The sequence below is a fragment of the Scyliorhinus canicula genome, chromosome 17, assembly GCF_902713615.1.
Source record: "Scyliorhinus canicula chromosome 17, sScyCan1.1, whole genome shotgun sequence".
Taxonomy (NCBI): Eukaryota; Metazoa; Chordata; class Chondrichthyes; order Carcharhiniformes; family Scyliorhinidae; genus Scyliorhinus; species Scyliorhinus canicula.
In genome coordinates, this window is record NC_052162.1 from 55112908 (window position 1) to 55128253 (window position 15346).

Here is a 15346-nt window from a genome sequence, read left to right on the forward strand (position 1 = left end):
AATAGAATTATCAAGTTAAAGCAACAGTTGACCAGCTTTTAAGATCCACCTGAAACTCAACTCATTGATCATGCTTTTGGTGCCTCCTTTTAATCTCTACCTTTGGCTTGGTGTGTGTACATTGTCCTCATATCTCTGATGCCTTCCCGTGTTTCCTACAGGGCTCTATTTAAATGCTGGCTATTCCTGGCTAAAGGGCAGCACTGTGGTTAGCACAGTTGCTTCACAGCTCCAGCGTCCCAGGTTCGATTCCAGGCTTGGGTCACTGTCTGTGCGGAGTCTGCACATTCTCCCCGTATCTGCGTGGGTTTCCTCCTGGTGCTCCGGTTTCCTCCCATGGTCCAAAGATGTGTGGGTTAGGTGGATTGGCCATGCTAAATTGTCCTTGGTGCCCAAAAAGGTTAAATGGGGTTGCTGGGTTACGGGGATGGGGTGGAGGTGTGTGTGGGCTTGGGTAGGGTGCTCTTTCCAAGGCCGGTGCAGACCCGATGGGCTGAATGGCCTCCTGCACTGTAAATTCTATGAATCTATTGTTGAATACAAAACCATAATGCCAGATTTCATTCCTACTCTGGGTTTTCTTAAAAATCTTTGCAGGGGGCACCATTAGGAGTTCAACAAATCACCCTGCAGACATGAGTAATAAAGAGGCTGGAAAATCAACCAAAGTTTGCACTAGTTGATTAGTATCCTGACACTTTTACTGGACGTGTCTGACTCACTAAGGACAGTCGCCGATGATACTCATTGCAGTAGAATGAGGTACTGTAACATTCACAGTTTAAAACAAAAATCTAGCTGGACAACCATAGGAGGATTCCCTTCCTGTGGAACTGCACCAGTCACTGCTTTCAGGAGCCAAGGACTACAAGGGAACAAATCAGTACCAGTTATAACATTTAAACAATTAAAAATATAATTTGCACGAAAGATGACCAAAGAAAAACCCAACCAATTTGAACCGCTTTACGGATACAGAGAGATTTCACATTTAACCAAATGAAGTGGTGATTGCAGCTTTGAAGTCCCTGTCAGTGACGGGTTCTCTCGGCTGTGTTATGAGCAGTGCTTTGTCCTGATGTTCAGCCTCCATCACTGCGTCAATTTCACCTGATCAATTACTGCGTGGCCCCATTAATCAGCACAAAAACACACAACGCGAGGAGAGCGAGGGCAACAACAAAAAAAAAGGAGCAGCCTTCTAACATTTCCAGTTTCATCGTCAATCCAATCTCTTCCAATCAAACTGGAAAGAAAAAAAAAATCCCCAGCAAGCTTCGACCTGGTAACGATGCTGTTTCAGACAATCTCAGCCCCGACTCGCATGTCGCCTATTTGATTTTTTTATGTCAAATATTTTGATCAGCCGGTTGTGGTTCCGTCGGTGGAGACAAGGGCTCCTTACCCCCTTTAAGGTCATTTTGCGAAGATTTGTTTGACTTTCGTTAATAGCGCTAAGAGGTTAATTTCCAATATGGCAAACCGAGTGGCGGCGAATGGTGAGACCCGGGGCTTCACATCTTCTAAAAAGGTGTCCACAGATTATGAATCGTCTTTGGAACTCTCCGTGCAAGCGCGGATATTTAAAATTATTGTCATCGGCGACTCCAATGTTGGTAAGACATGTCTGACCTTCAGATTCTGTGGAGGGACCTTCCCCGACAAGACCGAAGCCACCATAGGAGTAGATTTTCGAGAGAAGCCGGTGAATATAGAAGGAGAAACGATCAAGGTAACCAGCATTATTACAGGCGTATAGAACAAGGTTAATCTTTGATCTGATCAGCTAATGTGTTTCCTTGTGTCTGTGGGCATGATAATTCTATTCCCCCATTGGCGAAATGTTGACTAGCCTAATTGATTTGCTAGGCGTGGATCACAATATGAGACAGACCAATGTTCTAGTGATGTCTTCATTTCAAACCTCTCTGCGGGGTAGACAGCCTCCTATTCAAACTTGCCGACGACAGAAAGATCATAGAATCCCCACAGTGCAGAAGGAGGCCTTTCAGCCCATCGTGTCTGCACCCACCCTCTGAAAGACCACCTCACCTGAGCCCATAACCCTACCTACCCTCCACATCCCTGGAAGCTATGGTGTAATTTTATCATGGCCAATCCACCTAACCTGCTCATCTTTGGACTGTGGGAGGAAACCCACGGGGAGAGTGTGCAAACTCCACACAGACAGGCATCCAAGGCGGGAATTGAACCCGGGTCTCTGGCGCAGTGAGGCAGCAGTACCAACCACTGTGCCACCCATAAAATAAGTAGAGAGAGAAGCACAACATTATAAAGCAATATTGATACATTACATGAATGGATTTCAGTGTGTAAGCAAATGTGAGATCACCCACTTTGGACTTAAAAGGAATAGAGATTTGGGTTCTTTCCATATGTTGTAAAGCTAAAATTGGTGACGATCCAAAGTGTCTTGGGGATGCAGGTAAATAGATAATTAAAATGTAGTGCACAGAAAAATAATCAAAAAACAAATAAACATGATGCTGGCTTTTATACCTGGAAGACTAGGGTGGCAGTCATGGTTCAGGTATCCAAGGTCATGTTAAACCCCTGTGAGTAGTCCTGTGTGCTACAGCTTAGGAATGATATATTGAACTTGGAGGGAGTGAAGTGTTGGTTGCTTATAATGGTACCTGTACTCCAAGGCTTAATTAGGAGGAGATGACACAAACAAGTGTTATATTTTCTGGAGTTTAGAAGGATAATTTGACCAAAAACATCAAGGGGAACAGATAGGGCAGATAAAGGGAAACTGTTCCCATTGGTAGGTAACCCCAGACTGGGGAACATTGTCTAAAAATCAGAGCTAGACCATTTAGAAATTAAATTAGGAAATGTATCTACATACAAAGGGTGGGGGAAATTTGCAACTCTCTTTCGCAAATATCAATAGATCAATTAAATTTTTTACCTGAAATTGATGGTTTTTGTTATCCGAAGGGATGGGTGTGCAAGTATATGAAGTTAAATGGGAGACCAGCCACAATCTCATTGAAAGGTGGTACAGATTTGAGGTACTAAATGACCTGCACCCCTGTACCAATTTTCTCCTGTTCCTACATCCACTCCTAATCAGAGTCCAAAACATTTGCTATATTCCCAAATCACCATAGGCTGCTCTCCCCTTTTGAGGGGAAGAGCTGACTGGTGGTGATTTAACCTGAGGATCACCGTACCTCACGCAAGGGGCAATGTTGAGAAGGCGGGGCCTTCATGAATAACCTCAGCTAGTACAGGGATTGAACCCACGTTGTTGGCTTGCTCTGCACCACAAACCAGCTGTCCAGCTAACTGAGCTACCCCCCCCCCCCCCCCCCCAGCACCCTCCCCCCCACCCCCTCCCCAACCAGCTCCCAGAAACTTGAATTGTGTCTTGAACCCAAAATTGGACTGGTCTAAGCCGAGGTCATTAGCCCCTTCGGGAGATGCTGTTACCGTATATGGAGGAGATGTTTGGTTGAGGGGAGGAGAGGGGGGGGGGGGGGGGGAGGGGGGGGGGCAGTTCCACGGTGGGTTATGCACCCTGGGGGTAAGGAATTTTCTTTTTTCTCCCCAGTACATATTCAAGAATAGATTTTCTCCTCTGCCTGGGGTGAGGAAAGCTGAATACACGGCGATAGTCATCTCAGACCATACTTCACATCAAGTAGATTTGGTATAAGAAATAGGTTTGATTCAGCGTCCAGCATGGAGGTTGGATGTGGAGTTATTGGCGGATTTGGGATTCAGTGGACTGGTATCGAGGCCAATAGATGAGTGTATGGGAATGGGTCAGTCTTCCCCTCAGTTCTGTGGGAGGCCCTGACGTCAGTGATTAGGGGGGAGGTAATTTTGCACAAAGCGCATATGGATAGAGTGGCAGGCTGGTGTCCGCTACAGACAAAGTTAATGAAGCATTTGAAATGCTCCATAAGCATCTTTACAGGTTGGAGCGCCGAGAGGGGGTGGGGGGAAGGAAGAGTTTTTGAGGCCTTGCAGTTTCTGAGGTGTGGAAGAGTGTGAAGGTTGTAGCGGCTGTTGGATACACAGGAGATCTTGACAGCAAGTAGGCGGGTGCAGACAGGTAAGAGGGGGGGGGGGCTGGAGGAAGGAAGAGTTTTTGAGGCCTTACAGTTTCTGAGGTGTGGGAGGAGGGTGTAGGCGGGTGCAAACAGGTAAGGCCCCGGGACCAGACAGGTTCCCAGTAAAATTCTACAAGAGGTTTGCGAGTCAGCTGGTGCTGTTATTAGTGTGGATATACGAGGACTCAGTGACACGAGGCTCCCTGCCTGAGACGTTGATGCAAGCATTAATTTCACTTTTATTAAAAAAAGGATAAGGACCCTGTGGAATGTGGGTTGTACTGCCCTATTCTCTACTCCTTATTATTATTATTATTATTTATTAATAATAATGTGGATGCCAAGATATTGGCCAAGGTGTTAGCACTGATGCTGGAACCATGTCTTCCTCACGTTAACGGGGAAGAGGGCAGCACGGTGGCGCAGTGGTAGCACTGCAGTCTCACAGCGCCGAGGACCCAGGGTCGATCCCGGCTCTGGGTCACTCTCCATGTGGAGTTTGCACATTCTCCCTGTATTTGCGTGGGTTTCGCCCCCACAACCCAAAGATGTGCAAGGTAGGTGGATTGGCCACGCTAAATTACCCCTTAATTGGAAAAAGAATTATTGGGTACTCTAAATTTATTTTAAGAAAAGTTAACGGCGAAAATCAGCCGTGAATTTCCAAAGGCAGGAAGTTCAAAGAATCATAGAATTTACAATACAGAAGAGGCCATTCGGCCCATCGAGTCTGCACCGGCCCTTGGAAAGAGCACTCTACATAAGGCAACACCTCCACCCTATCCCCGTAACCCAGTAACCCCACCTTACCTTTTTGGACACAAAGGGCAATTTAGAATGGCCAATCCACCTAACCTGCACATCTTTGGAATGTCATACAATGTGCGCCGATTGCTAAGCGTGGTGCTTTCCCCATCTATGGGGTCTGTTGCAGAGGTAATCGTCACATTAGATGACAAGGCATTTGATAGGGTAGAATGGGGGGTATCTTTTTTTGCAATCTTGGAGCAGGTTGGGTTAGGTCCCACTTTTGTGTCGTGGATACAACTGTTGTACAAGGCCCCAACAACTAGTGTCTGCACAAAAACCATAAACTTGGGGTACTTCCAATTAAATAGGGGAGCGAGGCATGGGTGCCCTATGTTCTCCCCCCCCCCCCCCCCCCTCCCCCCTTGTTTGCATTGGCAATAGAGGCTTTGGCCATTGCCTTGAGGGTTTCAGATTGGTGGAGTTGGATAGTGAGGGGAGGGGTGGAGCATAGGGTGTCTGATGATCTCTTACTTTATGTGACAGACCCGGTCCCCAGCAAAAGCGACATAATGGAACTTCTGAGGTGTTTTGGCTATTTTTCAGGGTACAAGTTAAACTTGGGAAAGAAATGAGTGCTTTCGTAAATCCCCTGGGGAGGGGAGTTAATCTGGGGGGGGGTGGGGCTAGCTTTTCATATGGCTGGTTCCAGGTCCAAGTAGCTCTGGATTGGGCTCGTCTCTGTGAACTGAACTATCTGAAGTTTGGTTGGTAGAGTCAAGGCCGATCTGCAATCTTCACCTTTGGTCTTTGGTGGGTAGGGTTCAGTCAATCAAAATTAAAATTTTGCCAAGAGTTTTATTTTTGTTCCAGTTATTTCCGGTCTTTCTCCCTAAATCCTTTTTTGGGGGAGTTGAAAAGTTGATTACATTCTTTACATGGGCGGGCAAGACGAGGAGGATTCGTAGGGCAATCCTTCAAAGGGATAGACAGTCAGGGGACCTTATATTTTACCACTGGGCAGCTAATGCGGAGAAGGTGTTGGGTTGGCACCAGCGCCGGCTCTAGGGTTGCTGGCGCCCCGGGCAAGGTGAACTTCGGCGCCCTTGGGGGGGGGGGGGGGGGGGGGGGGGCCGGGGGCGGGGCCGGGGCCGGGGGGGGCGGGGGGGGGCCGAGGAGGGGCGGACCCGAGGGGGGCGGACCCAAGGGGGGGGGCGGACGCGGGGGGCGGGCGGACCCGAGGGTGGGGCGGGGGGGGCAGACCCGAGGGGGGCGGGGGGGAAGCGGGGGGGCGGACCGAGCCGGGGGGCCGCCCTGGGGGCGGGCGGCCATCGCGCATGCGCTGGTTGGCACCGGCCCAACTGCGCATGCGCGGGACCCGAGTCTCTGGCGCCCCCAAGCACATGGCGCCCCGGGCAACAGCCCGAGTTGCCGGTGCCTTGAGCCGGCCCTGGTTGGCACAGTGATCTGGGAGCCACCGAGGTGAAGGTGGAATCAAAGTCATGCATAGGAACTGGTCTGTGGGCATTAGCGACGGCCTCGCTGCTGTTCTCATCAGCAGAATATTCGGTAAATACAGTGTTGTGTCCACTTTGAAGATATGGTCACTTCCGACAGCATCTTAAATTGGGGCCAAAGTCGAAGCTGGCTCCCATTTGTGTGAACCATCTGTTCCAGCCTGCGAGGCTGGGTGCCACTTTTGGGGGGGTGGGATGGGAAGGGAAGGGGCTGGATAGAGTGGGTGATTTGTTCTTGGAGGGGTGGTTTGCCAGTCTGGAAGAACGGTCGGAAAGGTTTGGGCTCTCACATTCAGACTTATTCAGATATTTACAAATTCACAGTTTTGCGAAACAGGTTTTACTGTCATCTCCGTGGTGCCACCAACCTCTCTTATGGATGATTGAATATTTTTCCACAGACACTTTTAAATTCAGGTTCTGATCAATCGAGTAGGTGATGACTGGTTTGAGATTTCCGCCTTCAAACCCTGATCTTCAAATATCCTGTTTAAAAAAAAAATTCAACAGTGTCATTCCAGAATAGAAATTAAGCCACAAACACTCGCCATGATTTATAATCTTTATTAGTGTCAAAAGTAGGCTTACATTAACACTGCAATGAAATTACCGTGAAAAGCCCCTCGTTGCCACATTCCAGCGCCTGTTCGGGAACACTGAGGGAGAATTCAGAATGTCCAATTCACCTAACAATCATGTCTTTCGGGACTTGTGGGAGGAAACCTGAGCACCCGGAGGAAACATGTGCAGACTCGGGGAGAACATGCAGACTCCGCGCTGTGAAGCAATACTGCTAACCACTGTGCTACCGTGGTTTTGTGTGTGTGTAAATGGTCGGTGGAAGGGTGCACTTCCGGTATTTATGAATGAAGAATGGTGGAGGACTCGGTGTCAGTGGAGGGGTTTAAGGCCAGGTGGGAGAAGGTATTCTGGCCCATGTTTCATGACGAGGTGTGGAGTGAGGCCCTGTGTAGGGTGAACTGCACACCCTCTTGCATGAGCCTTGGTTTAATCCAAAACCATATGATGTGCAGGGTAGCATGGTGGTTAGCATAAATGCTTCACAGCTCCAGGGTCCCAGGTTCGATTCCCGGCTGGGTCACTGTCTGTGTGGAGTCTGCACGTCCTCCCCCTGTGTGCGTGGGTTTCCTCCGGGTGCTCCGGTTTCCTCCCACAGTCCAAAGATGTGCGGGTTAGGTGGATTGGCCATGCTAAATTGCCCGTAGTGTCCTAAAAAAAGTAATGTTAATGGGGGGGTTGTTGGGTTACGGGTATAGGGTGGATACGTGGGTTTGAGTAGGGTGATCATGGCTCGGCACAACATTGAGGGCCGGAGGGCCTGTTCTGTGCTGTACTGTTCTATGTTCTATGTTCTAGTTTATAGGGCGCAACTGACTAAGTCCAAAATGAGTTGCTTTTTTGCAGGAGTAGAAGACCAGTGTGAGCATGTATATAAGACATAGAAGCAGAATTAGGCTACTCAGCCCATCGAGTTTGCTCCGCCATTCACTCGTGGCTGATATTTTTCTCATCCATATTCTCCTGCCTTCTCCCCATAACCCCTGATCCCCTTATTAATCAAGAACCTATCTATCTCTGTCTTAAAGACACTCAGTTATTTGGTCTCCTCAGCCTTCTGCGGCAAAGAGTTCCACAGATTTACCACCCTCTGACTGAAGAAATTCCTCCTCATCTCTGTTTTAAAGGATCATCCCTTTAGTTTGAGATTGTGTTCTCTGCTTCTAGTTTTTCCTACAAGTGGAAACATCCTCTCAGAATAAAACCATATGATGTGCAGTTTGGAGGGAAGGCATTGATTATACATTGGGATGTTTTGTGGACTGTTTTGGGAGCAACAATCTATGTATTCCTCAGGTTCCTTCATATTTCAGTGATTTAAAAAAGTCAATGGGCTGTCAAAAGTAGGCTTACATTAACACTGCAATGAAATTACCGTGAAATTGGCAGGATTCTCCATTTCGGCGGCAGCGCACTCACGCTCGCGGATTTCCCGACGGTGTGAAGGTGCCCACAATGGGAAACCCCATTGGCCAGCTGCCAGGACAGAGAATCCCACAGCTGATGGGGGCCGCGCCGCACCAGAAAACGAGTGCAGGGGGACGGAGAATCTGCCCAACAAATTTATCTGTTGTCAATGGTGCAGCTGAAGATTGTGTAGAGAATGCGTTTCCTTTCCTTTTCCTCTATGGCCAGGACTACATGATGCAAATATTTCTGCTACCTTGAATCTACTCCATGTTCACTTATTGTCGATATCGTTCTTGAATTGGATCAGAAGAGAACCTTCTATGGGTCGACTATTTGTGAAAGAAATGGTAATATTTTTTCAAAAATGTAACTTGCTGCAAACAACTTGCAGAGCATACATATGGAATTCTTAATGCTGTTGAAAAAAATGAATGTTCTCCTTGCACTGTACTGAAAATAGACCATCTGATGCAAAGATAAACTGATCTTCATATTGGCATAACAATGTGAATTGTAGTCTTTTCACAGGTAATTCTTCCCACCGTGCACTTATGATACAGAAGGCTACTGATCCCATCAAGTTCACGTTGACTAGGGGCAGCACGGTGGCACAGTGGATTAGCCCTGTTGCCTCACAGCGCCGAGGTCCCAGGTTCGATCCCGACTCTGGGTCACTGTCCATGTGGAGTTTGCACATTCTCCCCGTGTTCACGTGGGTTTCGCCCCCACAAACCAAAAGATGTGCAGGGTAGGTGAGTTGGCCATGCTAAATTGCCCCTCAATTGAAAAAAAAATGAATTGGGTACTCTAAATATATTTTTTAAAAAGTTCACGCTGACTGTCTATAGAACAGTCATTTTCAAAGTGGGGGTTGCGACCCGCGGGTGGGTTGTGGGAAGGCGTAGAATGGGTCGGCAAAAGGTCACAAAAATTATCCGTTTTTTTCCATTTTCTCTTGAGGTAAATTCTCACTGCAGTGCAGTGTATGACCACATGAGGCTGATTTAGAAGCTGGTGTCATGGCCTTCCTTGCTTCTCTGGGCCACAGTATAGTTGGGGTAGTTTTCAGCCAGTGACCTGTAAAATTCTCTTTGGGTGGCATTTCCTGTGTTCAGCGTCAGGATCTGTATTATTTTATTAGTTCAGTGCGTCTCTAACAAACCCTGTGCATCCTTTATCATTCTCTCAGTTAACCCGGACATCCGACCTCCTCCACCCCTACAAGCCCCTATGCCCACTCCTTCCACTTTCGATTTCTCTCTCTACACTGGGGCTCTTGTCATCCACCAATGCTTCTGTTTTTTTTCATAACCTTCCCCACTGCTATCTACCCCCTCTTCCCAGGCATCCATCTCTGCCATGTGGTTATATGGATATTGGGAAACACGGTAGCCCAGTGGTTAACACTTTTGCTTCACAGCACCAGATACTGGGTTTGATTCCCGGCTTGGGTCATTGTCTGTGTGGAGTCTGCACGTTCTCCCCGTGTCTGTGTGGGTTTCCTCCGGGTGCTCCGGTTTCCTCCCACAAGTCCCGAAAGACGTGCTTGTTAGGTGAATTGGGCATTCTGAATTCTCCTTCCATTTATAGATGCTGGAGTGTGGCAACTAGGGGCTTTTCACAGTAACTGCATTGCAGTGTTAATGTAAGACTACTTGTGACAATAATAAATATTATTATTAATTGGTTCCTCTACTGCAAGGCCTTTTGCTTCAAGCTTTATCAGGACTTCAATTGTTCGCCAAGAATGGCAGTAGATGGCGACTAAATTTGACTCGTGTATACATGAGCCGGTAAAATGTTACAGGTGTATGGAATGTGCACGTTTTGCATATTGGTCAGCTGAGATGTGCCCAGCAATGGCTTTTTTTATTATGTTTTCAGTCTGTTACATATTTACCTGGGAAATGTTACTGACAGGTATTCAGTGACATTCTGTCTGACCGTGTTTTTAGTTCAGCTGTTCGGGCTCCTGTTTCTGAAGTGGAAGTTTTAAGTGTATTTTCCTATTCAAAGGCATGTTAGATTTTTAACGAGTGAACATGACGTTGTTAAAACTGTGTAATATTGAGTGTGTTAATATTTCCAGCGCTTGCTCACAATTCTTCAAATTATAACAATGGGTGTGAAGATATAAAATAATCCCTTCAGCAAGGTGTCAGGATAGAACAATCCTTTTAAGATGAAACAGCATCGCAATTTACAATTTTTACATTTAATAATAAAGAAGTGGCAACAATAAGTGTGCCGTTTTTAAAAGCAACTATGGAGAACCTATTGTGAATGTGGCGTGGTTCGCGAAAGTCAGCCATTCTGGAAAAATGGGTCACCGGGAAAAATGTTTGAGAAACACTGCTGTTGGGCACTTGGTCAGTCCCATTACCCTGCAAATAATTTTCTACAGATGCTCATTAATTTCCTTTTGAAATCATTGATTGTCTCCACTTCCATTATCCTTGTAGGCAGCGAGTTCCAGATCATGGCCACTCACTGTGCAAGTGTTCTTCCTCATATCCCCATGCATTAAATTGGTACAAAAACAGAAAATACTGGTCAATCCCAGCCTGTCTGACAGCATCTGTGGAGAGAGAAGCGAGCTGACATTTCGAGTCTTTGTGAAAGCTAGAGAGAACTGGAAATATGATCGGATTGATAATGTTGTGGGGGACAATGAGAGATGTGGGACTCGATAGGGGGCAAGCGTTAGGTGGAGATTGACAAAGGTACCATGGACAGAAAGACAAAGGGGGAGGTACATACTGAAGGGGGAGGGAGAACAGCCAGTTGTCGTGGTGCATATAGGCACCAACGATATAGGTACAAAACGGGATGAGGTCCTACAATCAGAATTTAGGGAGTTAGGAGATAAGTTTAAAAAGTAGGACCTCCAAGGTAGTAATCTCAGGATTGCTACCAGTGCCACGGAACAGTCAGAGTAGAAATTTAAGAATAGTCAGAATGAATACGTGGCTTTAGAGATGGTGCAGGAGGGAGGGGTTCAGACTTTTGGGCATTGGAACCGGTTCTGGGGGTGGTGGAACCATTACAAATCGAATGGTCTACACCTGGGCAGGACTGGAACCAATGTCCTCGGGGGTGCTTTTGCTAACACTGTTGGGGAGGTTTTAAACTAATGTGGCAGGGGGATGGGAACCAGATTAGGAAGTTAGAGGTCAGTAAAGAAGCAGCAACTATAGCCAGTAAAGTACTGGATAATAAACTCAATGTGACTAAGGGGAAGAGTAGACAGGGAAGAGATGATGATCGCAAGGGGAAGAGTAGACAGGGAAGAGATGATGATTGCAAAGGGACAGGTGGTCTGAGGTGCATTTGTTTTAATGCGAGAAGTGTAGCAGTTAAGGCAGATGAACCTAGGGCTTGGATTAGTACCTGGGAATATGATGTTATTGGTATTACTGAGACTTGGTTGAGGGATGGGCAAGACTGGCAACTAAATATCCCAGGGTATAGATGCTTCAGGAGGGATAGAGAGGGAGGTAAAAGGGGTGGAGGAGTTGCACTACTGGTCAGAGATGATATCACAGCTGTGATTAAGGAGGGCATAATGGAGGATTCGAGCACTGAGGCAATATGGATAGAGCTAAGAAATAGGAAGGGTGCAGTAACATTGTTGGGACTTTACTATAGGCCTCCCAAAAGCGAGCGTGAAGTAGAGGTACAAATATGTAGACAGATTATAGAACAATGTAGGAGCAATAGGGTGGTTGTGATGGGAGATTTTAACTTCCCCAACATTGAATGGGACTCATATAGTGTTGGAGGCGTAGATGGAGCAGAATTTGTAAGGAGCATCCAGGAGAGTTTTTTTAGAGCAGTATGTAAATAGTCCAACTCGGGAAGGGGCCATACTGGACCTGGTATTGGGGAATGATCCCGGCCAGGTGGTTGACGTTTCTGTTGGCGATTACTTTGGGAATAGTGATCACAAGTCCATAAGTTTTAGAATACTCATGGACAAAGACGAGAGTGGTCCTAAAGGAAAATTGGGGAAATTGGGGAAAGGCCAACTATAACAAAATTCGGCAGGAGCTCGGGAATGTGGATTGGGAGCAGCTGTTTAAGGGTAAATCCACATTTGAAATGTGGGAGTCTTTTAAGGAAAGGTTGATTAGACTGCAGGACAGACATGTTCCTGTGAAAATGAGAGATAGAAATGGCAAGATTAGGGAACCATGGATGACGGGTGGAATTGTGAGACTAGCTAAGATGAAAAAGGAAGCATACGTAAGGTCGAGGTGACTCAAAACTGATGAAGCTTTAGAGGAATATCGGGAAAGTAGGACAAATCTCAAACGCGCAATAAAGAGGGCTAAAAGGGGTCATGAAATATCTTTGACTAACAGGGTTAAAGAAAATCCCAAAGCCTTTTATTCGTATATAAGAAGAAAGAGGGTAACTAGAGAAAGGATTGGCCCACTCAAAGACAAAAGAGGGAATTTATGCAAGGAGTCAGAGGAAATGAGTGAGCTTCTTAATGAATACTTTGCCGAGGGACATGATGGATGTTGAGGCTAGGGATGGATGTTTAAATACTCTAGGTCATGTCATCATAAGGAAGGGGGAGGTTTTGTGAATTCTAAAAGGCATTAAAGTGGACAAGTCCCCAGGACCGGTTGGGATCTATCCCAGGTTACTGAGGGAAGCGAGGGACGAAATAGCTGGGGCCTTAACAGGTATCTTTGCAGCACCCTTGAGCACGGGTGAGGTCCCGGAGGACTGGAGAATTGCTAATGTTGTCCCTTTGTTTAAGAAGGGTAGCAGGGATAATCCAGGGAATTATAGACCTGTGAGCTTGACGTCAGTGGTAGGCAAACTGTTGGAGAAGATACTGAGGGATAGGATCTATTCACATTTGGAAGAAAATAGACTTATCAGTGATAGGCAGCATGGTTTTGTGCAGGGAAGGTCATGCCTTACAAACCTAATAGAATTCTTTGAGGAAATGACAAAGTTAATTGATGAGGGAAGGGCTGTAGATGTCATATACATGGACTTCAGTAAAGCATTTGATAAAGTTTCCCATGGCAATTTGTTGGAAAAAGTGAAGTCGTATAGGGTTCAGGGTGTACTAGCTAGATGGATAAAGAACTGGCTGGGCAACAGGAGACAGAGAGTAGTGGTGGAAGGGAGTGTCTCAAAATGGAGAAAGGTGACTAGTGGTGTTCCACAGGGATCTGTGCTCGGCCCACTGTTGTTTGTGATATACATAAATGATCTGGACAAAAGTATAAGTGGTCTGATGAGCAAGTTTGCAGATGATACTAAGATTGGTGGAGTTGCAGATAGCGAGGCGGACTGTCGGAGAATACAGCAAAATATAGATAGATTGGAGAGTTGGGCAGAGGAATGGCAAATGGAGTTCAATCCAGGCAAATGCGAGGTGATGCATTTTGGAAGATCTAACTCAAGAGCAGACTATATGGTTAATGGAAGAGTCCTGGGGAAAATTGATGTACAGAGAGATCTGGGAGTTCAGGTCCATTGTACCCTGAAGGTGGCAATGCAGGTCGATAGAGTGGTCAAGAAGGCATACAGCATGCTTGCCTTCATCGGACGGGGTATTGAGTACAAGAGTCGGCAGGTCATGTTGCAATTGTATCGGACTTTGGTTAGGCCACATTTGGAATACTGCGTGCAGTTCTGGTCGCCACATTGCCAGAAGGATGTGGATGCTTTAGAGAGGGTGCAGAGGAGGTTCACCAGGATGTTGCCTGGTATGGAGGGTGCTAGCTATGAAGAAAGTTTGAGTAGATTAGGATTGTTTTCATTGGAAAGACGGAGGTTGAGGGGAGACCTGATTGAAGTCTACAAAATTATGAGAGGTATGGACAGGGTGGATAGCAACAAGCTTTTTCCAAGAGTGGGGGTGTCAATTACAAGGGGTCACAATTTCAAGGTGAGAGGGGAAAAGTTTAAGGGAGATGCGCGTGGAAAGTTTTTTACGCAGAGGGTGGTGGGTGCCTGGAATGCTTTGCCAGCAGAGGTGGTAGAGGCGGGCACGATAGCATCATTTAAGATGCATCTAGACAGATATATGAACGGGCGGGAACAGAGGGAAGTAGACCTTGTAAATTGGCAACAGGTTTAGATAAAGGATCTGGATCGGCGCAGGCTGGGCGGGCCGAAGGGCCTGTTCCTGTGCTGTAATTTTCTTTGTTCTTTGTTCTAAATGGTGGTGATCAAGGTTAAGAAGGGTGCTGATAGTGGCACATTAAGAGATCAGCATGTGTTAATGGCAGAACAAAGGTAAGCAGTGTGTCAAAGGACAACTAGGAACAGGGAGCAGATGGTCCTAGTGGGATGGGGGAGTTGTAGGAGGAACAATAGTGAGGGGGAAATGGATTGATGGAAGAAATGAAAATAAATTGTTAGAAATAAAAATGGGGTGAAGGACAATTTATGGGAATTCTACCAGAAGCTTCCAAATGCTCTGTGGTACATTAATGGAAGTTGCAGTTGCGAATATTATGATTTGTTCCCTTGGGATTCATTACGTTTTGGGAAGAATACCGTTTTGTTTCCTGTGCCAAGTGGTCTTTAACAATATAGTCAAGTGAGACAGTGACATAACTCTTTGGTGTGATTCCATGCTGTATCTTGTAGTGCAACCCACAAGCTCTGAACAGATGTGAAGTGATTTCCTGGAGGGAGGACAGAATCAACGTCATTGTTATGCACATCTGAGCTTCTTACTGTAATGGTATTGATAAGGAGTTGCAACTTGCCAGGTTCCTTTGTCTGCCAATGAACAGTGCCATGACTGTAGTGGATAGTGTAAGCGCCCTTCATATGTATTCCCTAATTTCCTGTTTCTTTTATTTTTGCTCTTATTTTGATCCATGGATGATTTGGCCCAAAAGGCTGTGCTCTGCCCGTTAACAGGTGGTGATTAGATCTGATCCCACTGGAATACCTTTCAGAGTCCCAAGGTTTCAATTTGACTCCTGGCAGCAGAAAAAACAAGGAACTCTCTGTTTTTCGCCAGGA

General features: G+C 46.4%; 1 protein-coding gene across 1 annotated transcript in view; it reads left to right on the plus strand.

Moving 5' to 3' along the window:
• The first annotated feature begins 838 nt into the window (after positions 1-838).
• Positions 839-15346, plus strand: part of rab33a (RAB33A, member RAS oncogene family) — a 42209-nt gene continuing 27701 nt past the window's right edge. The window contains exon 1 of the mRNA XM_038775693.1: positions 839-1732. Coding sequence (XP_038631621.1) covers positions 1475-1732 — 258 coding nt within the window. The 5' untranslated portion in view covers positions 839-1474. The remainder of the gene's footprint in view (positions 1733-15346) is intronic.